At 43.5% G+C, this 23,856-nt stretch overlaps 1 protein-coding gene across 5 annotated transcripts in view; it reads left to right on the forward strand.

Moving 5' to 3' along the window:
• The first annotated feature begins 747 nt into the window (after nt 1–747).
• Nucleotides 748–23,856, forward strand: part of pcnt (pericentrin) — a 314,588-nt gene continuing 291,479 nt past the window's right edge. For all 5 annotated transcript variants that reach the window (XM_067988139.1, XM_067988140.1, XM_067988141.1 and 2 more), the window contains exon 1: nt 748–959. In XM_067988139.1, the coding sequence (XP_067844240.1) occupies nt 912–959 (48 nt within the window). In that variant the 5' untranslated portion in view covers nt 748–911. The remainder of the gene's footprint in view (nt 960–23,856) is intronic.

Consider the following 23,856-nt stretch of genomic DNA (forward strand, 5'->3'; position numbering starts at 1 on the left):
CCATACAACCTGTCCTCAATTTTTCTCACCAGGGTGTTGCTCGCAGCAGCGTCCAATTCTTGGAGACTGCGGGACAATCCTGGAGGGTTGACAACTATCAGTTGCTCGGGCCGCTGGGGTGATTTCCCGCTCCCGCCGCCGGGTCGAATTAGTGGCGGGCTCTGTGGAGGGAGACCGGTCCCGCGGATTAGGTGGGACCCAGGGCAGAATATGCAGCTCACCTGCACACAACCATCAATCACAACCCAGCTCCGGCTTCCCGTCACCTTATTACCTACATTGAATTTCCCGGTTCTTGATGTGCTCGCTCTCCCCCTTCCCCCTCTCAGCTCGGCGGTTGGTGTTTGAAATTTGATTTGGCGAACGCTCGCGATTGGCGGTTAACGGTCGGGCTGGTGCGGCAGGGAGAGGGCGGGGCCAGGCGCGCGGGGTGGGAGGAGGGATTGGTCGAGGGGGCGGGGCCGGGGCCAGGCGCGCGGGGTGGGAGGAGTGATTGGTCGAGGGGGTGGAGAGGGCGGGTCCAGGCGCGCGGAGTGGGAGGAGGGATTGGTCGAGGGGGCGGAGAGGGCGGGGCCAGGCGCGCGGAGTGGGAGGAGGGATTGGTCGAGGGGGCGGGGCCAGGCGCGCGGGGTGGGAGGAGGGATTGGTGGAGGGGCGGAGCGGAGGTCGCGCGACGGTTGGTTAACGGCGCTGTCAGTCACGGCGGCCATGTTGAAACCTGAGAGTGAGGGACAGTTGGAGAGGGAATGAGGGAGAAGTGAGGCTGGGGTGGGTGGTGAAGGCTGTCGTGCACGTACCTCTTACACAGAGGGTCAGAGATACCCTGAGAACAGGCAACTCATCCAACCTATGAAAGAGTGACTGGCCCACGCACCTAGAAGAGGGGACCCTCACTCAAGGTACCCTGTATCATGGAGGATGAAGAGAGACGGAGGAAGCTGGAGGTTGCAAGAGCCAAGGTAAAGAGGGGTTCAGGGTAGCTGTTGAACTACCTCCCGATCTGAGTAATGCAGCATAACGTGGTTAATAGTAAATAAAGTATAACAGAGAAAAGACGGATAGGAACTCGGAGCTGTGAGAGAAGAGGAAGTAACAGGGAGCGAGCATCTGATTTTATTTTTAATTGTGGTCCATGTCATTGAGTAGGATCCAAAGAGTTTAGCAGAGGGATGACTATAAATGCACCTGACCCTCAACTGTATGGGCACCTTGTCGCGGAACTACGGCTGTATCTCTGAAATGATCAAAACAATCTGGGCTCTTATGTAGACTATAACTCCTGCATCAGTTTATAAAAGAGAAACTGATGTTGAGGCTGCATTATTTTTGCTAATGAGCGAAGTATGAGTAAAACAATGAGAGCTAGAGTAGCAAATGCTAGAAACACCCAGCAGGTCAGACAGTATCTGTGAAGCAAGAAACAGAGTTAACGTTTCAGGACCATGACCTTGCATCAGAACCTAGAAATACAGTAGTGTTTGGTAATTTTGAATGTCAGGATCTGCCAGACTGCATTTGTCTCAGCTACCCTTGTGCCTATCCTTTCTATGAAATAAGGAATTCAGAAGGGAATTGGTTACTATCCAGAAGGCTTGAGTGATGATTGGCACTTGAATCTATTGTGATGGTTATAACTGCATACATTTTGTAAAACATGCTTTTCAGATGAAAGCCTATGAGGAGGTGAAAACAACAAAAAAAATCATACCTGTAGCTTTGGTCAACTGGTTTAGGATCTGAAAAAGTTCATTTACTACAAAGAAAACTAGTTTTTTGGGAATTTGTCTATTACATTGACATCCGAATATCGTCCACTTATTAGAATGAAATAGCTCATTTGCAAATAATGTGTTCCATTCTACTCTTTGGTTTGTAATTCAGATGCTAATAGCCCAGTCACACATACTGTTGAAAACAATACAGACATCATATAGTAGTGTTTTGTGAATGTTGCTGCTTTCCTGCTCCATTGCCAGATGCAATCCTAGTGTAACTAAAAATTTGCGATAAACCGATGTTCTGCACCCAGCTTTATGTTTGGATGGTAATTCTAAATTGTGACATTTCAGCCCATAATGAATGCATGTTCCAGAACTCTGCAGAAACCAAGCAAAGCTCATTGAGTGTCTGCTGCCAAACTGTGTCACATTCCTGTGACCAGCTTTACTTGCATTTGAGACAGTCTTTTCTTAAAAAAGCATGTGTGACATTTCTGTTTTGAGGGGACAGTACATTCACAAAACTCCTAGTAGACAGAAGATTTTAAGGGACTGAAGAGTGTTGTCATGAAGTTTTAAAATACTAACTACTTTCAAACTGCTGAGCTATTGTATTTTAGTGATATAAAGCTATTCCTTGATTAATTCTCTGTAGTAATACTGCAGGGCTATACCATTGGTGGATTTTGCTGCTCATGCTGTAATTATTATGACAAATTGGTACATACAAGTATTGAAACTAATCATTCAGTGTCAGGATTGCATACACTAGTGAACTGAGGTCTAGCCAAAGGTCATCTTGTTACAAGAGGCATATTATCCTAGAAGTCTTGGAAGTGCATACTGGTACTGAAATAAGTGACGATTTACAACTTTGTCACAGAATGTAATTTGTAAAACAGATGCTATGAACTTCATTGATTTGAATAAAGCCTTTTACAATGTTTGCTTTTCAGGAACTAAAAAAATGTTGCATTTTAAGTGATTGTGGTATGCTGGTTTAATATCTGAAGGGGAGGGAAGAACTGATTGTGCACTTGTTCCCCTCTTTCTGTAGTACTTCAAACCCATTGAACTTTTCTGCTTTGTTTACATTGCTTCTCAACGTGGGAGCATCTCTATGACTCTGGTCATAACCTTTTTCCTGAAACAGATTCTACAGACAATGAATGTTGGCAAGTTTGCTAGGATCTTTGCTGCTGAGAAATCTAATATGTATTCACTGATGACTGGAAACCAGATTGCATGGGAATTTTGGAATGGCTAGTTTAAATAGGACAAGACTGAATTCAGCTGTTATATTCTAATCCCTTGAGGTCAGGCATTCTACATGCTTCTTGTAGTCCCTGTAAAGATGACTGGTCCATGTAGTACTGATGGGTTGAGTTGAGGGTGAGGATACGGAGGTAGGTGTCGGCAATCTTTGGGATGGAGAGGATATGAGTTCGGAATCTCAGCTCACGGCCAAATTGGGCACCAAGGTTGAACAGTTTGGTTCAGCCTGAGTGTGGCTGGGGAGGGGGATGGAATCAGTGTCAAGGGCAAAGAGTTTGTGGTAGTGTGCCGAAGATGATTGCTTTGGTCGTCCCAATGTTTAACTGGAGGAAACTGCAGCTCATCCAAGCCAGGATGTTGGACAAGCAGTATGACAACATAGAGGCAGTGGAGGGGTTGAAAGAAGTTGTGAAGAGGTAGAGCTGGGTCATCTACCTATGACTGCAGATGATATGTCCAAAGGGCAGCACGTAGGTGAGGAAGAGGACTGGTCCAAGGGATTCCAGAGGTAACGATGCAGGGATAAGCAGCCAATGCTGGAGATGCACTGGCTATGATTGGATAGGTAAGAATTGAACCAAGTGAGGGCAGGCCCACTGAGCTGGAAAACGAATGAGAGGCATTGGAGGAGGATGGTGTGGTTGACCGTGTCAAAGGCTGCAGAGAAGATGAGGAGGGATAATGCACCACCGTCACAGAAGAGGTCATTTGTGACTTTGGTTGGGGATGCTTTGGTTCTGTGGCAGGGACTGAAACCGAATTGGAACAATTCATACATGTGGGGAAAATGGACACGGATTTGGAAGATGATAACATGTTCAAGGACTTTGGAGAGAAAAGGGAGGGTGGAGATGTGACGGTAATCTGCATGAATGAAGGATTGTCTGAGAGGGATGATTACAGCGGTTTTGAAAGGAAGGGGAATAGTACCTGAGAAGAGGGAACCATTCATAATGTCAGCTAGCAGGGGGCTAGGAAGGGACATTTGGTCATCATTTTAATGGGAATGGGGTCAAGGGAGCAGGAAGTGGAACTTATGGACAATATTAGCTCAGAGAAGGCATGGGGGAGGTTTGGCTTGGTGGGCAAGGGAACAAGGGGAAACAGCAGAGGCAGCTGAACAAATGGTCTCTATCTGAGTGACAAAGAGCTCCTTGCACTTTTTTGTGAGAGTGGAAGGAACAGGAGAGAGGGGGTTAAGAAGATTGTTGGTAATGGAGAATAGAAGACGGATGATCCTGGAGTTGTGGGCAGTTTTGGCTAAGTGTGGTCCCATTGCTCCTTGGACTTGAAGCAGCGAAGATGGGGGAGAGTTTATCATGGGAGAGGGCTGTGATGGGAAAGAGCAAAGGGGATTAGGGCATCAACAATGGTGATGAGGGAGTTGTTGAGCTAATCATCGGCTGCAGAAATATTGTGATGAATGGAGGACCATAGGTAAGGCAGTTGGGATTTAGAAAGTTCAGTTGTAAGCGACTGGGCAGATGCAGAAGGAAGTGGGGTTAGAAGGGGGTAGGGGAATGTAGGTGGCAAGGGATACAAGGAAGAGGTTCGAAATGGCCTTGTCTGGGAGTAGAGAGGTCGTGGGAGATGGCCGTGAATGTGGGTAGATGAGTTTATTTAGAGGGAGAGGTTTAGGGAGGGCAGGGAAATTAGAGGAGAGAGTGTAAAAGGAGCTGAGATGGAGATTGAAACCTCCGAGGATAAGGAGTCGCTGAGGGCGGAGCAGAGGGTGAATATCTCTTAGAAACTCGGTGTGGCTTGAGGGGGCGGTAGATGATGAGAATTTTAGAGAGGCAAGATTGTTATTGTTGATCCTCTGACAGAATCCAAGGGCGGGGTTTGAGGTTCAAAGAATGCAGGAAGAGATCCAACATCTACTGGTTCCACAGGTAGGGAGAATGCCTGGGTGCTGACCTGATAGAGACTGAATGGCTGTGTTGTAGGCTGAGCTAGAATGTGGGACTTGTGAATATTTTGGGTCGGGATTGTGGGTGGAAAGATTGGGAGGTGTGAGGCCTGATATCGCTTGAGGACAGAGGGTAGTGTCGAGATGTGGTGGGGCCTGGGAGCACTGAAAGCAGAGGGTGGGGGAGAAGAATGGAAAAGAGACAGGTTATTTATAAACTTACCTCAGCTAACCATAGTGAGAGGCCCCATCTGCCCTCACAGGTGAATGTAAAAGATGCCATCGTACTGTTTTGGAAAATAACAGGAGCTTTCTCCCTGGTGTCCTGGCTGATATTCATCACTCATCCAACATCACTATCAACATTATGTAATTGCTGTTTGTGGGACCTTGCTGTGTGCAAATTGGCTACCATGTTACATTATAACAGTGACTACACTTCAAAAGTACTTTGTTGGCTGTAAAGCATCCTGAAGTCGTGAAAAGTGCAATATAAATGCAAATCTGTCTTTCCTTTGCCTTGGTTTCTCAATTTAAAAAAAGCCCTCTGAATGAACCCTTTAAGATAGAGCCTTAGAGGTTGGAAAGTGTGTGTTTGCGCCTGTGCATTTTGTTATTGCATCTAGGGCAGTATGGCAGTCTTAAAGGAAAAGGATGTCAAGCACAGAAAAAGAGGGCCAAAGTGTTGAAGTGAGGCCACTGAACAATTCAAAACTTTTGAATGGTGGCACATACATATATTTTACATAATATTGCATCAATAACAAATTCCAGTGATTTTATGAATTTCTGGACCTGTGCATTGTTGGAACTTAATTTTTAATAAAGCATTTAAGGCCATGAAGGAAAATAGCACAGAATTAAGACAGATCCAATACCAAATAGCATTCCAGGAGTGGAAAAAAGGCACCAGAATGGCAAAGAATATTTTCAAATTGAATACGACAAGAGAAGTGAAGGATAATTTTTTTAGTTATATTAAGAGAAAAAGAAAAATAAGTGATGGAGTGGGAAAATGAGATCGGATGAGGGAGACACAGGCTGCAAAAGAGCTAAATAAGTTTTTGCCTCAGTTTTTACGATGGAGGAGCTAGCTAACTTATTTGATCTGGATAAGCAAGATGAAATGTGGTCATCTTGGATAGACTCATAGAATGAGGAAGGGCAGGTGACAGAAGTGTTAGTGAGGGATCACTTTGGGACCAGTGATCATAATTCCATTAGTTTTAAGATAGCTATGGAGAATGATAGGTCTGGCCCAAAAGTTAAAATTCTAAATTGGGGAAAGGCCAATTTTGATGGTATTAGACAGGAACTTTCAGTAGTTGATTGGGAGAGTCTGTTGGCAGGCAAAGGGACGTCTGGTAAGTGGGAGGCTTTCAAAAGTGTGTTAACCAGGGTTCAGGGTAAGCACATTCCTTATAAAGTGAAGGGCAAGGCTGGTAGAAGTAGGGAACCTTGGATGACTCGGGAGATTGAGGCCCTGGTCAAAAAGAAGAGGGAGGCATATGACCTGCATAGACAGCTGGGATCAAGTGGATCCCTTGAAGAGTATAGAGATTGCTGGAGTAGAGTTAAGAGAAAAATCAGGAGGGCAAAAAGGGGACATGAGATTGCTTTGGCAGATAAGGCAAAGGAGAATCCAAAGAGCTTCTACAAATACATAAAGGGCAAAAGAGTAACTAGGGAGAGAGTCGGGCCTCTTAAGGATCAACAAGGTCATCTATGTGCGGAACCACAAGAGATGGATGAGATCCTGAATGAATATTTCACATTGGTATTTACGGTTGAGAAAGGCATGGATGTTAGGGAACTTGGGGAAATAAATAGTGATGTCTTGAGGAGTGTACATATTACAGAGAGGGAGGTGCTGGAAGTCTTAACGCGCATCAAGGTAGATAAATCTCCGGGACCTGATGAAATGTATCCCAGGACGTTATGGGAGGTTAGGGAGGAAATTGCGGGTCCTCCAGCAGAGATATTTGAATCATCGACAGCTACAGGTGAGGTGCCTGAAGATTGGAGGGTAGCAAATGTTGTGCCTTTGTTTAAGAAGGGCGGCAGGGAAAAGCCTGGGAACTACAGACCAGTGAGCCTGACATCTGTAGTGGGTAAGTTGTTAGAGGGTATTCTGAGGGACAGGATCTACAGGCATTTGGAGAGGCAGGGACTAATTAGGAACAGTCAGCATGGTTTTGTGAGAGGAAAATCATGTCTCACGAATTTGATTGAGTTTTTTGAAGGGGTAACTAAGAAGATAGATGAGGGCTGTGCAGTAGACGTGGTCTACATGGACTTCAGCAAAGCCTTTGACAAGGTACCGCATGGTAGGTTGTTACATAAGGTTAAATCTCACGGGATCCAAGGTGAGGTAGCCAATTGGATACAAAATTGGATTGACGACAGAAGACAGAGGGTGGTTGTAGAGGGTTGTTTTTCAAACTGGAGGCCTGTGTCCAGCGGTGTGCCTCAGGGATCGGTGCTGGGTCCGCTGTTATTTGTTATTTATATTAATGATTTGGATGAGAATTTAGGAGGCAATGTTAGTAAGTTTGCAGATGACACCAAGGTTGGTGGCATTGTGGACAGTGAAGAAGGTTATCTAGGATTGCAACGGGATCTTGATAAATTGGGCCAGTGGGCCGATGAATGGCAGATGGAGTTTAATTTAGATAAATGTGAGGTGATGCATTTTGGTAGATCGAATCAGGCCAGGACCTACTCCGTTAATGGTAGGGCGTTGGGGAGAGTTATTGAACAAAGAGATCTAGGAGTACAGGTTCATAGCTCCTTGAAAGTGGAGTCACAGGTGGATAGGGTGGTGAAGAAGGCATTCAGCATGCTTGGTTTCATTGGTCAGAACATTGAATACAGGAGTTGGGATGTCTTGTTGAAGTTGTACAAGACATTAGTAAGGCCACACTTGGAATACTGTGTACAGTTCTGGTCACCCTATTATAGAAAGGATATTATTAAACTAGAAAGAGTGCAGAAAAGATTTACTAGGATGCTACCGGGATTTGATGGTTTGTCTTATAGGGAGAGGTTGGATAGACTGAGACTTTTTTCTCTGGAGAGTAGGAGGTTAAGGGGTGATCTTATAGAAGTCTATAAAATAATGAGGGGCATAGATAAGGTCGATAGTCAAAATCTTTTCCCAAAGGTAGGGGAGTCTATCACGAGGGGGCATAGATTTAAGGTGAGAGGGGAGAGATACAAAAGGGTCCAGAGGGGCAATTTTTTCACTCAAAGGGTGGTGAGTGTCTGGAACGAGCTGCCAGAGGCAGTAGTAGAGGTGGGTACAATTTTGTCTTTTAGAAAGGATTTGGACAGTTACATGGGTAAGATGGGTATAGAGGGATATGGGCCAAGTGCAGGCAATTGGGACTAGCTTAGTGGTATAAACTGGGCGACATGGACATGTTGGGCCGAAGGGCCTGTTTCTGTGTTGTAACTTCTATGAATGGTTGGTTATGGCACAGAAGGAGGCCATTTGGCTCATCGAGCCTGCGCCAGCTGTCTGCAGGAGCAATCCAGCTGGTCCCTCAGCCCTGCTCTTTCCCTGTAGCCCTGCAAATTTTTCTCCTTCAGGTACTATCTAATTCCGTTTTGTTTGACCCTGCTTCCACCACACTTTCAGGCAGTGCATTCCAGATCCTAACCACTCACTCCGTTTTTTAAAAAAAGTTTTTCCTCATGTCGTTTATGGTTCTTTTGCTAATCATCTTAAACCTGTGTCCTCAGGTTCTCGACCCTTCTGCCAGTTGGAACAGTTTTTCTTTATTTACTTTGTCTAGACTCTTTATGATTTTTGAACACCTCCTATCAAATCTCCTCTCAATCTTCTCTGTTCTAATCACGTAACTGAGGTCCCTTATCCCTGGAACCAATCTAGTAAATCTTTTCTGCAACCTCTGTAAGGCCTTCATATCCTTCCTAAAGTGCAGTGCCCAGAATTGGACACAATACTCCAGTTGTGGCCGAACCAGTATTTTACAAAGGTTCAACATAACATTCTTGCTATTGTACTCTATGCCCACGACCCTGTATGCTGTCTTAACTGCTTTCCCAACCTGACCTGCCACCTTCAATGACCTGTGTACATATACCCCCCAAGACTCTCTGTTCCTGCACCCCCTTTAGAGTTGTACCCTTTAGTTTATACTGCCTCTCCCCGTTCTTCCTACCAAAATGTATCACCTCACACTCCTCAGCATTAAATTTCATTTGCCACATGTCTGCCCATTCCACCAGTCTGTCTATGCCCTCTTGAAGTCTATCACTATCCTCCTCACTGTTCACTACACTTCCAAGTTTTGTGTCCTCTGCAAATTTTGAAATTGTGCCCTGTACACCCAAATCCAAGTCATTAATATATATCAAGGAAAGCAGCGGTCCCAGTACTGATGCCTGGGGGACACCACTGCATACCTTCCTCCAGTCTGAAAAACAACCGTTCACCAGTACCCTCTGTTTTCTATTACTTAGCCAATTTCGTATCCATGTTGCCACTGCTCCTTTTATTCCATGGGCTTCAATTTTAGTGTCAAGTCTATCATGAGGCACTTAAACGCCTTTTGGAAGTCCAGATACACAACATCAACAGCATTGCCCCCATCAACCTTCTTTGTTACCTCAACAAAAAACTCAATCAAGTTAGTAAAACAAGATTTTTCTTTAATAAATCCGTGCTGGCTTTCCTTTGTTAATCCACCTTGTCCAAGTGACTATTAATTTTGTCCCAGATTATCGTTTCTAAAAGCTTCCCCACCACCGAGGTTAAACTGACTGGCCTGTGGTTGCTGGGTTTATCCTTACACCCTTTTTTGAACAAGGGTGTTACATGATTCTATGATGTTCAGCTGTTTCTATTGGTGAAAGGAATCAAAGTCAGAGTGCTGCAGACTGGCTGAGATCGCGTAGCAGGCTGAATTGGCTCATGGGCTTCGCCAGTCTAGAATATTTTCTGAAATGGGGCTTGAACCCAAAAGCTTATTACTCGGAAGCAAGATTGTTAGAAACTGAGCCAAGCTGACAGTATAGTCACTTATGTTCACAACATTACAAGTTGCCTCCTCTCTTGGATCTTAGTTTAGACAGTTCTACCAATTAGTATAGGTGGTCTGGTTTGCTGTGTTTAATTGATTCCTAGCTTCCCAGGGGACAGTGCAGGAAATGCTTTTGTGTATGGTATGATATGGTGTGGTGGGTGGGGGGGAAGGAGAATGAAATGAAAAGCAAACCATTCTATTTCTGATGCAGCATTGAACTACACACAGTTGATCTCAGTGTCCCCGAATTAGGGAGGAAAACAAATTGCGAGATCCTGATGACTATCCAGTGACCTCTATTGAAGGCCCACATGGATGTTCTGAGAGTACAGGGTAAAGCTCAGTTGTGGATCCAACACACTGACAACACTCACACTCAAGATTCCCATATGTGACAGAGATAAGATTGGATATATGAAAGTTTAGCTTTTGAAAAGGCTGTTTGTAGGTTTACTTTTTTGATTCTGTCTTTACAAACTTACTATGGTGGCTTACTGCAGTCTTCAAACCAAAGCTAACTTGTTTGCAATGTTTTCCACAGTTAAAACAAGATTCTATTTTCTCCCCTCCTTTCTTAAAGATGCTCACTTCTTGCTGGGTTGCACTTCCACAGGTGCCGGTTGTCCTTTGAAACCGAGCCCAAGTGGCCATGCATATGGGAATCTTGAGTGTGAGTGTTGTCAGTGTGTTGGATCCACAACTGAGCTTTACCCTGTACTCTCAGAACATCCATGTGGGCCTTCAATAGAGGTCACTGGATAGTCATCAGGATCTCGCAATTTGTTTTCCTCCCTAATTCGGGGACACTGAGATCAACTGTGTGTAGTTTAGGGATCAAGCCTTGTACCTTCCTGGCCTGTGTAGCTCAGCACCGAATAAATTATGAGCCATCAGGGGATCTCTTAATAAGAACATAAGAAATAGGAGCAGGAGTAGGCCAATCGGCCCCTCGAGCCTGCTCCGCCATTCAATAAGATCGTGGCTGATCTGATCCTAACCTCAAATCTAAATTCATGTCCAATTTCCTGCCCGCTCCCCGTAACCCCTAATTCCCTTTACTTCTAGGAAACTGTCTATTTCTGTTTTAAATTTATTTAACGATGTAGCTTCCACAGCTTCCTGGGGCAGCAAATTCCACAGACCTACTACCCTCTGAGTGAAGAAGATTCCCCTCATCTCAGTTTTGAAAGAGCAGCCCCTTATTCTAAGATTATGCCCCCTAGTTCTAGTTTCTCCCATCCTTGGGAACATCCTTACCGCATCCACCCGATCAAGCCCCTTCACAATCTTATATGTTTCAATAAGATCGCCTCTCATTCTTCTGAACTCCAATGAGTAGAGTCCCAATCTCCTCAACCTCTCCTCATACGTCCGCCCCCTCATCCCCGGGATTAACCGAGTGAACCTTCTTTGTACTGCCTCGAGAGCAAGTATGTCTTTTCTTAAGTATGGAGACCAAAACTGTATGCAGTATTCCAGGTGCGGTCTCACCAATACCTTATATAACTGCAGCGATACCTCCCTGTTTTTATATTCTATCCCCCGAGCAATAAAAGCCAACATTCCGTTGGCCTTCTTGATCACCTGCTGCACCTGCAAACTAACTTTTTGATTTTCTTGCACTAGGACCCCCAGATCCCTTTGTACTGCAGTACTTTCCAGTTTCTCGCCATTAAGATAATAACTTGCTCTCCGATTTTTCCTGCCAAAGTGCATAACCTCACATTTTCCAATATTGTATTGCATCTGCCAAATCTCCGCCCACTCACCCAGCCTGTCTATATCCCCTTGTAGGTTTTTTATGTCCTCCTCACTCTCTACTTTCCCTCCCATCTTTGTATCATCTGCAAACTTTGATATGTTACACTCGGTCCCCTCCTCCAAATCGTTAATATAGATTGTAAAGAGTTGGGACCCAGCACCGACCCCTGCGGAACACCACTGGCTACAGGTTGCCAGTCCGAGAATGAACCATTTATCCCAACTCTCTGCTTCCTGTTAGATAACCAATCCTCCACCCATGCCAGAATATTACCCCCAATCCAGTGATTCTTTATCTTAAGTAATAATCTTTTATGTGGCACCTTGTCGAATGCCTTCTGGAAGTCTAAATACACTACGTCCACTGGTTCCCCTTTATCCACCCTGTACGTTATATCCTCAAAGAACTCAAGCAAATTTGTCAGACATGACTTCCCCTTCATAAAGCCATGCTGACTTTGTCCTATTAAATTATGTTCCGCTACTGTCTCCTTAATAATAGACTCCAAAATTTTACCCACCACAGATGTTAGGCTAACTGGTCTATAATTTCCAGCCTTCTGCCGACTACCCTTTTTAAATAAGGGTGTTACATTAGTAGTTTTCCAATCTGCCGGGACCTTTGCCGAGTCCAGAGAATTTTGGAAATGTTGAGTTCTATTTCTGATGCAGCATGGGATTAAACAACCGCTTTTGAAAAGTAAGCATTTTATAGGTTGAAGGGACCAGTATGAATATATGAAGGTTCAGAATTTGAAATGATTTGTTTGTTTGTTTGTTTGTTTCTAACTAAAAATAGTTTTTTTTGATGAGCACAAAGTGCTTGTGTGATACAGAAGACGTGTTGATGTTGTTGAGAAGCTGCTTCGAAAAGCAGCTGCCTCTGAAAACTGCTACTTAATACGGTGCTTAGAGCAGACACCCTCCATAAGAACAGGAATTGACCATTCAGCCCCTCGAGCCTGTTCCGCCATTCAATTAGATCATGGCTCATCTGTACCTCAATTCCATTTTATCCTCCTTCGAATCACTCATCTTTCTTTCAATCATATCCCTTGACACTCTTACCTAACAAAAAAAAACTATCGATCTCTGTCTTGAAAATCTCAGTCGACCCAGCATCCACAGCCTTTTGGAGGAAGAGATTCCAGATTTCTACTACTACTGTAGAAAAAGTGCTTCCCAATTTCACTCCTGAATGACCTTAGCTCTAATTTTAAGATTGTGTCCCCTTGTTCTGGATTCTCCCCACCAGAGGAAATAGCTTCTCTGTATGTACTCTGTTAAATCCTTTTATCATTTTAAACACTGACTCAAACTTATTGGAAACATTTTTTTGACATCAAAATGTTTTGCCAAACATTCCAGTTATTCGTATCAGTTATACCAGTGTACTTGTTGGTAGTGTTAATTGTTTCTGGACACTCCCATCACATCAGCTGATTTGACTACTCTGAAAGTAATCTCTTGTCTCAAGCTGGATGAGTCTGGACAGATGGTGGCAGTGCTACATTTTTTTGACTTCTGAGATCAGATGATTTCTTGTGCTATTCTTGGTCTCTGAGCATCTGTCCTATTGGAGAGACATGGAGAATTTTTATAAACTGGCGGAAAAAGAATCTTGTGAAAAATTCTTTTTGATTTTTTTACTTCACTTTGCCACTTTTTGATTTTTTTTTAATAGTAGTTAAGATTGGGTATTTCATTTGGCACAAGTTCAATATTTTACACAGAAAAACAAATTTGATTTGTGAAATAAGCATCTGGCAGCTGCAAAAATACTGTACGATAGAAACCATAGAATCATTCATTACAGAAGGAGGCCATTCGATCCATCATGCCTGTACCGGCTCTTTGAAAGAGCTATCCAATTAGTCCTACCCCCCTGCTCTTTCCCCATAGACCTGCACATTTCTCCTTTTCAAGTATTTACCCAATTCCCTTTCGCAAGTTATTATTGAATCTGCTTCCACCACCCTTTCAGGCAGCATTCCTGATTTATAACAACTCGTTCTGTTTTTAAAAAAAAAAATTCTCATTTCGCCTCTGGCTCTTTTGCCATTTATCTTAAATCTGTGTCCTCTGGTTACTGATCCTCCTGCCAGTGGAAACAGATAAGAACAGGAGTAGGAGTAGGCCATACGGCCCCTCGAGCCTGCTCCGCCATTCAATCGGATCATGGCTGATCTTCAACCTCAACTCCACTTTCCTGCCCGATCCCCATATCCCTTGATTCCCCTAGAGTCCGAAAATCTATCTCAGCCTTGAATATACTCAATGACTCAGCATTCACAGCCCTCTGGGATAGAGAATTCCAAAGATTTACACCCCTCCTCATGAGAAGAAATTCCTCCTCATCGCAGCCTTAAATGGCTGACCCCTTATCCTACGACTATGCCCCCTAGTTGTAGACTCTTCAGCCAGGGGAAACAACCTCTCCGCATCTACCCCGTCAAACCCTCTCAGAATCTTATGTTTCAATGAGACCCCCTCTCATTCTTCTAAACTCCAGAGAGTATAGGCCCATTGTACTCAACCTCTCCTCATAGGACAGCCCTCTCATCCCAGGAATTAATCTAGTGAACCTTTGTTGCACTGCCTCTAAGGCAGGTATATCCTTCCTTTTTGATAAGGAGACCAAAACTGTACACAATACTCCAGGTGAGGTCTCACCAAAGCCCTGTACAATTGTAGTAAGAGTTACTTATTCTTGTACTCCAATCCCCTTGCAATAGTTTCTCCTTATTTACTCTTATCAAAACCCCCTCATAATTTCAAACACCTCTTTAACCTTCTCTGCTCTAAGGAGAACACTCCCAGCTTCTCTAGTCTCTCCACATAACTGAAGTCTCTCATCCCTGGTACCTGATAAATCTCCTCTGATATTCTGATAAATCTCCTCTGCACCCTCTCCAAGGCCTTGACATCCTTCCTAAAGTGTGGTGCCCAGAATTGGACACAGTACTCCAGCTGAGGCCTAACCAGTGATTTATAAAGGTTTAACATCATTTCCTTGCTTCTATACTCTATGCCTCTATTTCTAAAGCCAAGGATCCCAACTTTTTTTTAACAGCTTTATTGACTTGTCTTGCCTACTTTAAGGATTTGTGTATATGAATCCCCTTTAAAATTGTACTATTTAGTTTATATTGCTTCTCCTCATTTTTCCTTCCAATATCCATCACTTCACGCTTCTCTGCGTTAAATTTCATTTCCCATGTATCTGGCCATTTTACCAGTCTGTGTCCTGAAAATTTGCTACTGTCCTCTTCACTATTTACTACATTTCCAAGCTTTGTGTCATCTGCAAACTTTGAAATTATGCTCTGTATACCCAAGTCCAGGTTATTAATATATATCAAAAAGAGCAGTGGTCCCAGTACCGACTCCTGGGGGACACCACTATGTACTAATAAACAACCGTTCGCCACTATCTGCTTTCTGTCCCTTAGCCAATTTCATATCCATGCTGCCACTATCCCTTTAATCCCGTGGGCTTCAATTTTCCTAACAAGTCTATTATGTGGCACTTTATCAAATGCCTTCTGAAAGTCCAGATACACAACATCAATCGCACTACCCTCATCAACCCTCTCTGTTATTTCATTGAAGAACTCAATCAAGTTTGCCAGACACGATTTGCCTTACAAATCCATGTCACTTATTAACCCATGTTCTTCCAAGTGACCATTAAATTTTGTCCTGGATTATGGTCTCTAGAAATTTCCCCACAACCGACATTAGACTAACTGGCCTGTAGTTACTGGTTTATCCCTCTCCCCTTTTTTGAACAGGGCTGTAACATTTGCAACCCTCCAGTCCTCTGGCACCATGCCCATATCTAAGTCCACAACATTCACCTGAGGAAGGAGGAAGCCTTCGAAAGCTTGTGAATTTCAAATAAAATTGCTGGACTATAACTTGGTGTTGTAAAATTGTTTACAATTGTCAACCCCAGTCCATCACCGGCATCTCCACATCATATCTAAGGAAGATTGAAAGATTGTGGCCAAAGCCTTTTGATATTTCCACCCTTACTTCCTTCAGCAATCTAGGGTGCATCCCATCCGGACCGGGTGCCTTTTCTACTTTGAGCAATGCCAGCCGTTTAAGTACCTCTTTATCTAGACTCCCCCGAGGTGCTGTCACTCTAAAACTGGGTTGTGAGTGCCACACTCCCAGAGGATTCCTGCACTGCCTGCCTCTTCTTTCTACCATGTCGGTTGGCCACCCACTTATTATCCTCCTGAACTCTCTGGCTACAGGGTGACCACCTCCTGGAAACATGTGATGCTTTAACAGGGAAATGCCCCATCTCATCACTAAGTAAATGTTAGTGGGTTCATATGTGTGAGAGGCAGTTGTAGCTTGGATGATGGCAATTGTAGCTTGTATAGTGGTATTCAGGAGTTATGGGTCTTTCTCAGGTCTAAAAAACCTCCACTTGCAGAGCAGAAACACTTGGAAATCTTTTAATGCCCGTATTTGTGAGTAATATTTCTATCTAAAACATTTGAATCTAATTTTTGAGTCTGTTCAGTCAATGTGGTGAGAAGACTTTGCTCCTCTGTATGTTTGCCTGGTGAGTTCTGATCTCAGGCTGGCCATTGGGATTATGTTGAGCAGTGCTGAGGTGCTTAAGCAGAAGGGATGTTCTCCCTCAGTTGGTAAAGCCAGCTTTGAGCTGAGCCATACAGACTGGAAGGCCACGGGTTTGAGTCTTAACTGAGTTAGCTAATCTTAGTTGTGGCATTACAATTGGATTCTTTAACTGTGAAGTAGTGAGGGAAAAATCAGTGAAGGTTCCCTTTCCAATGGCCTTCCTGTTTGAAAGTGTATTTGTGTGATAGTCAAGTAGGGACAGAATCAAGCAGCATCTGTGGAAAGAGAAACAGAGTTAACATTAACGTTTCAGGTCGAAGACCTTTCATCAGACCTTCGACCTGAAACATTAATGTTAACTGTTTCTTTCTCCACAGATGCTGCTTGACTTGCTGAGCTTCTCCAGCATTTTCTTTTTTAATTTCAGATTTCCAGCATCCGTAATATCTTGCTTTTGAGGACAGAATCAGACTCTCTTCCCCACTCATTGTACGGTGTCAGCTGTAGCTCATTAGGAAGCACTCTCGCCTCTGAGTCAGAAGGTTGTGGGTTCGAGTCATACTCCAGGGACTTGAGCACAAAATCTAGGCTGACACTCCAGTGCACTACCAGGGGATGTTGTCTTTCGGATGAGATGTTAACTGAGATCCCACCTGCCCTTTCAGGTGGATGTAAAAGATCTCCTGGCACTATTTCGAAGAGCAGGGGATTTCTCCCCAGTGTCTTGGCCAATATTTATCCCTCAACCAACACCACTAGAAGAGATTATCTGGTTAATATCACATTGCTGTTTGTAGGACCTTGATGTGCGCAAATTGGCTACTACGTTTCCCACATTACAATAGTAACTACGCTTCAAATGTACTTCAAAGCACCTTTGGACATACAGAGATCATGAAAGTTGCTATATAAATGCATGTTCTTTCTTTCGAATATATATCAATCAGTTCTAACTTTTGTTAACTATCCACAATATTACTTTCTGCCAACGAAGTCTTGCTCTCAAATGCAGTCTGGTAAACAAAATTGGTTGTTTAATAGCTGAAACTGTCGGGGCCTTTCTTTTCTATCCAATTAAATATCTGCAGAAATAGGTCTGATTCTCCCATTTTTGTCGTGTCTTCTATCTATGACCCTGTTCAAACCAATAATCTTTCTGCTGGGAAATGTAACAGGATGATGTCTCCTTTCTGCCTGGAATGGAAAAGCAGACACTTTGCAACACATTTCTCAAGTTGCAAACTACAAAAATGATCCCAAAAAGTTATAGTGTTCCATTCCAGGGAAAAAGGAGAAATCTTCAGTTCTGGCAGTCTAGGATACTTTATGGGGCTTTGGAAACAGTGAGCATATGGTCGGTGTGCACATCAGGAGAAGGCCTGGGCTGTAAATGCTGAGATTTGTTCAAGAACGTTTCGGAAGAGTCTTCCAAATGGTCTGTTAATTTGATTGGATGAGATTGTCAGTGGTAGCCACAGGTGTGTGCTAAAATTAGTAGTCTCTGGAATGATAACTGGACAAGGAGCTACTTCAGTCTTGGTGCTAGGTTTATTTTGAATATTGACACCAATGTGCTGTAGGAAAAGCCACACTTAAGCCAAGACGCTTTAATGTTGTATGATGCACATTTTCTGGGCCAATCTTAATAAATTACATAAATTGCTTCTCACCAGTGAGACTCAGCTAACAATAAGCATGGGTTTTACCCAGTATACCATAAGCTCAAATGTTCTATCAACGATTGTATTGTTGAATGTTTCTCACAGTTCAAGTGGACGTAGATGAGAATTTTACACATCCCTCCCAGTACACTTATTGAAATTCTAATTGAGCAGTATTCATTTGTGGTAGATGTAGATTGAAAGGCAAGTTGTTTCCTCTACCTTCAGAGCAGTTTTATAAATACTCCATAATTGAACTCCAAACTGATTCTCTGAAATCAGTGTGCACTGTTGAATATAAACTTCCAGAAATGAGCCCTTTTAAAGTCCAGTACAGTGCACTGACATTTTTTTTTAAATGTATGTATGTGTTGATCTTCCATGGTATTGCTCTTTTTGGTCTTAGTGTTTATCTTCAATTTTTTTTCTCTGCCCTGGCCCCTGCCCCTCTCTCACTTTCTTTTGTCATTTCTTTTATTCATTCTTTTTGTAAGATTCCCCTCGCCCTCCCAAATCCCCCTCCTTCCTTAGTTGCTTTATGTTGATTTTACTGGAGTGATGTTGCTTACTGCTCCCAATATGCTGTATCACACAGCCAGTGGCTCTAAAACTAAGCTGAAAGTAGCCTCATTGTTATCTAGGCTAATGTGCTACATGGTAAGAGGTGCCTCCCTTTGGATGAGATGCCCAACAGAGGCCTAATCTGCCAGTTGAAGTGGTCATTTCTTCGGCAGAATTGAAGGAAAAGCATGGGTTTTACCCAGTATACATAAACAAATCTTTGAAGGTGGCAGGACAAGTTGATAAAGCTGTTCTTAAAAAAAAAAGCTTGTGGAATCCATGGCTTTATAAATAGAAGCAAACAAGTTATGCTAAACCTTTATATAGCACTGGTTACGCCTCAGCTAGAGTGTTGTCCAATTCTGGGCACCACACTTCAGGAGGGAGAGGGTGCAATGGAGATTTACTAGAATGGTACCAGGGATGAGGGACTTCAGTTATGTGGAGAGACTGGAGAAGCTGGCTTTGTTCTCCTAGCAGTGAAGGTTATGGGAAGATTTAATAGAGGTGTTCAGACTTATCTGGGGTTTTGATAGTGTAGATAGGGAGAAACTGCTTCAACTGTCGGGTGAGTTGGTAACCAGAGGACAAAGATAATTGGCAAAAGAACCAGAGGGGAAATTTTTTTTTGCTACGAGTTATGATTGGGATGGTGAAGCAGATTCAGTAGTAACTTTCAAAAGGGAATTGGATAAATACTTGAACAGGAAAAAATTTGCAGGGCAATGGAGAAAAAGCAGGGAGTAGGACTAATCAATTAGGCATTTATCACATGCGATCTTGCTATGGCAAAAATGACAGTTGCATTTTCCATCATAAGTGAATGCGCTTCATTGTACGCAAAGGGCTTTTAATATTTCTAACACGTGATAAAACACAATCTGAATGCAAGTAATATAAATGCTACTTTCTTTTCTCTCTCGCTTTTTCTCTCGTTAAGTGGCTTGGGGGTACCGTTCATTGTGATTCAGTAGATGCTTTGACCCTTTATGTTTGATTTGAAATGGTGCACTCAAAATTGCTTTATTATATATATTGGCTAACCAGTAAAATCATTTCAGAATTTAACAAAGTTAGCTTCTGTAAACTATAACTGAGTACTTGTTTTAGGAAATGGTATCAATGAACCAAATCTGAATGTTTGTAAATGGTAATTTTGCAGGATTGGGTGCTGCAGTGGTTTATCATTTTGGCTGTGCACCTCTGGAAAGTAGATTTTAAAACCAGCCAGATTGATAGTTTACTCTCCTCTCCCTATTTGCAACTCCCCCAGCCCCTGCATTCCCCTCTGAATTTAGGAGTAATTGGGCTGATCATTAGTTTTCGGGTATGAAACGTTAGGCATAATCTTGAAAAAATTTGGCGATTAGAATATACAGGTTTACCTTTTCATAGTAATTGTCTTGATGGGATGTGACATGAGATGAAGTTGTTATCAAATGTCTTGATTATGGCTAAAAAATTTTGATCATGGAGAAACTGAAAAACTAAAATTTTGTTACATGCTATCAGTAAAATAACCTTGCCTTCAATTTAATCCATCAGTTATTCTAAATAACTTCAATAAAACACATTGAAATATGTTGGTAAATGTGAACAAATACATGATTTAAAAATGAATTTAATGAAACATGAGGTATTGTTTGGAAAGAGAGATTGCGTACATAAGTTGCCATTATATTTCTCATCTATTTCTGTTCCCGTCGCTCACTTAGAAACATAGAAAATTTACGGCACAGAAGGAGGCCATTCGGCCTGTTGTGTCCTTACCAGTCGAAAAAGAGCTACCCAGCCTAATCCCACTTTCCAGCGCTTGTTCCGTTGCTTGTAGGTTATGGCACTTCAAGTGCATATCCAAGTACTTTTTAAATGAGTTGAGGGTTTCTGCCTCTACCACCCTTTCAGGCAGTGAGTTCCAGACCCCCACCACCCTCTGGGTGAAAACATTTTTCCTCAGCTCCCCTCTAATCCTTCTACCAATTACTTTAAATCTATGCCCCTGGTTATTGACCTCTCTGCTATGGGCAATAGGTCCTTCCTGTCCACTCTACCTAGATCCCTCATAATTTTATACCTCAATTAAATCACCCCTCAGCCTCCTCTGTTCCAAAGAAAACAATTCCAGCCAACCAATCTTCCCTCATAGCTAAAATTCTCCACTCCTGGCAAGACCCTCGTAAATCTCCTCTGTACCCTCTCGAGTGCAATCACATCCTTCCTGTAATGTGATGACCAGAACTGTACACAGTACTCAAGCTGTGGCCCAACTAGTGTTTTATACAGTTCTAGCATACCCTCCTTGCTCTTATATTCTGTGCCTCGTCTAATAAAAGAAAGTATACCGTATGCCTTCATAATCGCCTTATCTACCTGTCTTGCTACCTTCAGGGATCTGTGGACATGCACTCTAAGGTCCCTCTCTTACTCTACACCTCTCAATATCCTTCTACTTCCTAACTCTATACTTCTCTGTCTGATCTCTTCTGCTTCTCTCTGTCCTTTTCTTCTTTCCTTTTGGGTGAGAGGTGGTGGCTGGTATAGAGGGGAAAGGAGCAGTTGAGTACTGCAAATTACTTTTTCTGATGGGGGTTGCAGGGAAAATGCGACCTACAGCCCTCAGCAGTCCCCTTCTCATCAACTCTTCTTATGCTTCCCCTTGAGAACATAAGAAATAGGAGTATTAGTAGGCCATACGGCCCCTCAAGCCTGCTTCGCTGTTCAATCAGATCATGGCTGATCTTTGACCTCAATTTCACTTTCCCACCCAATCCCCATATCCTTTGATTTTCCCCTAGAGTCCAAAAATCTATCCATCTCAGCCTTCAATATATTCAATGATTCAGCATCCACATCCCTCTGGGGTAGAGAATTCCAAAGATTCACAACTCTCTGCATTAACCCTTTGCCTACCCATTATCTTCTCTCCTTCCTACCATCACCATCTCTTTCTCTTCCTCTTCCTCTTTGAACTACCCATTCAACCCCAGTATCCTCCCCCTCACTACACTGTCACTTATCTCATCTTTAACCCTTTATCAAATACCAACAACTTGCATTTTACATAGCGCCTTTAATGTAGTAAAATCATCCTACCGCACTTCACGAGCGTTATCTGGTAAAATTTGACACCAAGCCACATAGAGATGTTAGGTCAGGTGACCAAAAACTTGGTCAAAGATATAGGTTTAAGGGGTGACATAAAGGAAGAGAGAATGGTAGAGAGGCTTCGGGAGCAAATTCCAGAGCTTAGGGCCTAGGCAGCCGAAGGCACAGCTAACAATGGTGGAGCGATGGAAATTGTGGATGAATAGAGGCCAGAATTGGTGGAGCGCAGAGATCTCGGAGGGTTGTAGGGCTGGAGGAAGTAATAGAGATAGGGAGGGGCGAGGCCATGGACGGATTTGAACACAAGGATGAGAATTTTAAAATCAAGGTCGAGAGCCAATGTTTGGTCAGTGAGCAGAGGGGTGATACGTGAATGGGACTGAGTGCGAGTTTGGCTAGAGTTTTGGATGAGCTCACGTTTATGGAAGGTGGAAGGCCAGCCAGGATATTCGTGTCTGGAGACAACAAAGGATTGGATGAGGGTTTCAGCAGCAGATGAGTTGAGGCGGGGGCGGAGATGGGCAATATTATGGAGGTGCAAGTAGACGGTTTTGATGATGGAGAGTATATGAGGTCAGAAGCTCAGCTCAGGGTTAAATAGGACGCCATGGTTACGAACGGTTTGGTTCAGTCTCGGACAATGGTCAGGGAGAGGGATGGAGTCGGTGGCTAGGGAATGGAGTTTGTGGTGGGACTAAAGACAATGGCGTTGGTCTTCCCAATATTTAATTGGAGAAAATTCCTGCCCATCCAATACTGGATAGACAAGCAGCGTGACCAATCCGAGGCAGTGGAGGGGTCGAGAGAGGTGGTGGTGAGGTAGAGCTGAGTGTTGTCAGCGTACGTGCGGAATCTGACATGACATGTATTTCCGGATGATATTGCTGAGGGGCAGCATTTGGATGAGAAATAGGAGGAGGCCAAGGATAGATCCTTGAGGGACTCAAGGTAATGGTGCTGGATTGTGAAGAGAACCCATTGCAGGAGATTCTCTGGCAATGGCAGGATAGATGGGAATGGAACCAGGCGAGGGCAGTCCCACCCAGCTGGACAATGGAGGTGTGGCGTTGGAGGAGGATGGTGTAGTCAACTGTGTCAAAGGCTGCAGGTAACAACAACAACAACTTGCATTTATATAGCGCCTTTAACGGAGTAAAACATCCCAAGACAGGTCGAGAAGGATGTGAAGGGATAGTTTACCATGGTCACAGTCTCATAGGATGTCATAGCGTCATATTAGGTACAGCACAGGAGGAGGCCATTTGTCCCATTGTGCTTGTGCCGGCACTTTGAAAGAGCTATCCATTTAGTTCCATTCCTCTTTGCCCATGGCCCTGTAAATTTTTCCCTTCAAGTATTTATCCAATTCCCTTTTGAAAGTTACTATTGAATCTGCTTCTACCACCCTTTCAGGCTGTACATTCCAGATCATTACAACTCGCTGCATTTTAAAAAAAAAATGTTACCTCATATCGCCACTGGCTCTTTTGCCGATCACTTTAAATCTGTGTCCTCTGGTTACCGACTCTTCTGCCACTGGAAACAGTTTCTCTTTATTTACCCTGTCAGAACTGTTCATGATTTTGAACACCTCTATCAAATCTCCTCTTCACCTTCTCTGTTCTCAGGAGAACAAACCCAGCTTCTCCAGTCTCTCCACATAACTGAAGTTGCTCATCCCTGGTACCATTCTGGTAAATCTCTACTGCTTCCACTCTATTGCCTTGACATCCTTCCTGGTGCGGGGCTCAGAATTGAACCCACTACTCCAACTGAGGCCTAACCAGTGATTTATGAAGGTTTAGCTTAACTTCCTTGCTTTTTTACTCTATGCCTCTATTAATAAAGCCCATTTGATCCCTCCTATTTCTGAACTATTCTTTACTCTAGCGCTACGTGTCCCTCGCAGTCCTCTGTGCACCATGTTTTGCCTCTCTAATGTTTCATCCTGATGTCCATCCCCAGCCAAATTAATTTTAACCCTCCTTCACAAGTTAACCTCCCCGTGAGGACATTGGTCCCAGCTCTGTTGAGGTGCAACCCGTCCATCTCGAACAGATCCCTTCTACCTCAGAATTGGTCCCAATGCCCCAGGAATCTGAAGCCCTCCCTCCTGCACCATTTCTCCAGCCACGCATTAACCTGTCTTATTACTACTATTTCTATACTCACTAACGTGTGGCATTGGGAGTAATCCAGAGATTACTACCTTT

The sequence above is a fragment of the Heptranchias perlo genome, chromosome 7 (genome assembly GCF_035084215.1).
Source record: "Heptranchias perlo isolate sHepPer1 chromosome 7, sHepPer1.hap1, whole genome shotgun sequence".
NCBI classification, from domain to species: Eukaryota; Metazoa; Chordata; class Chondrichthyes; order Hexanchiformes; family Hexanchidae; genus Heptranchias; species Heptranchias perlo.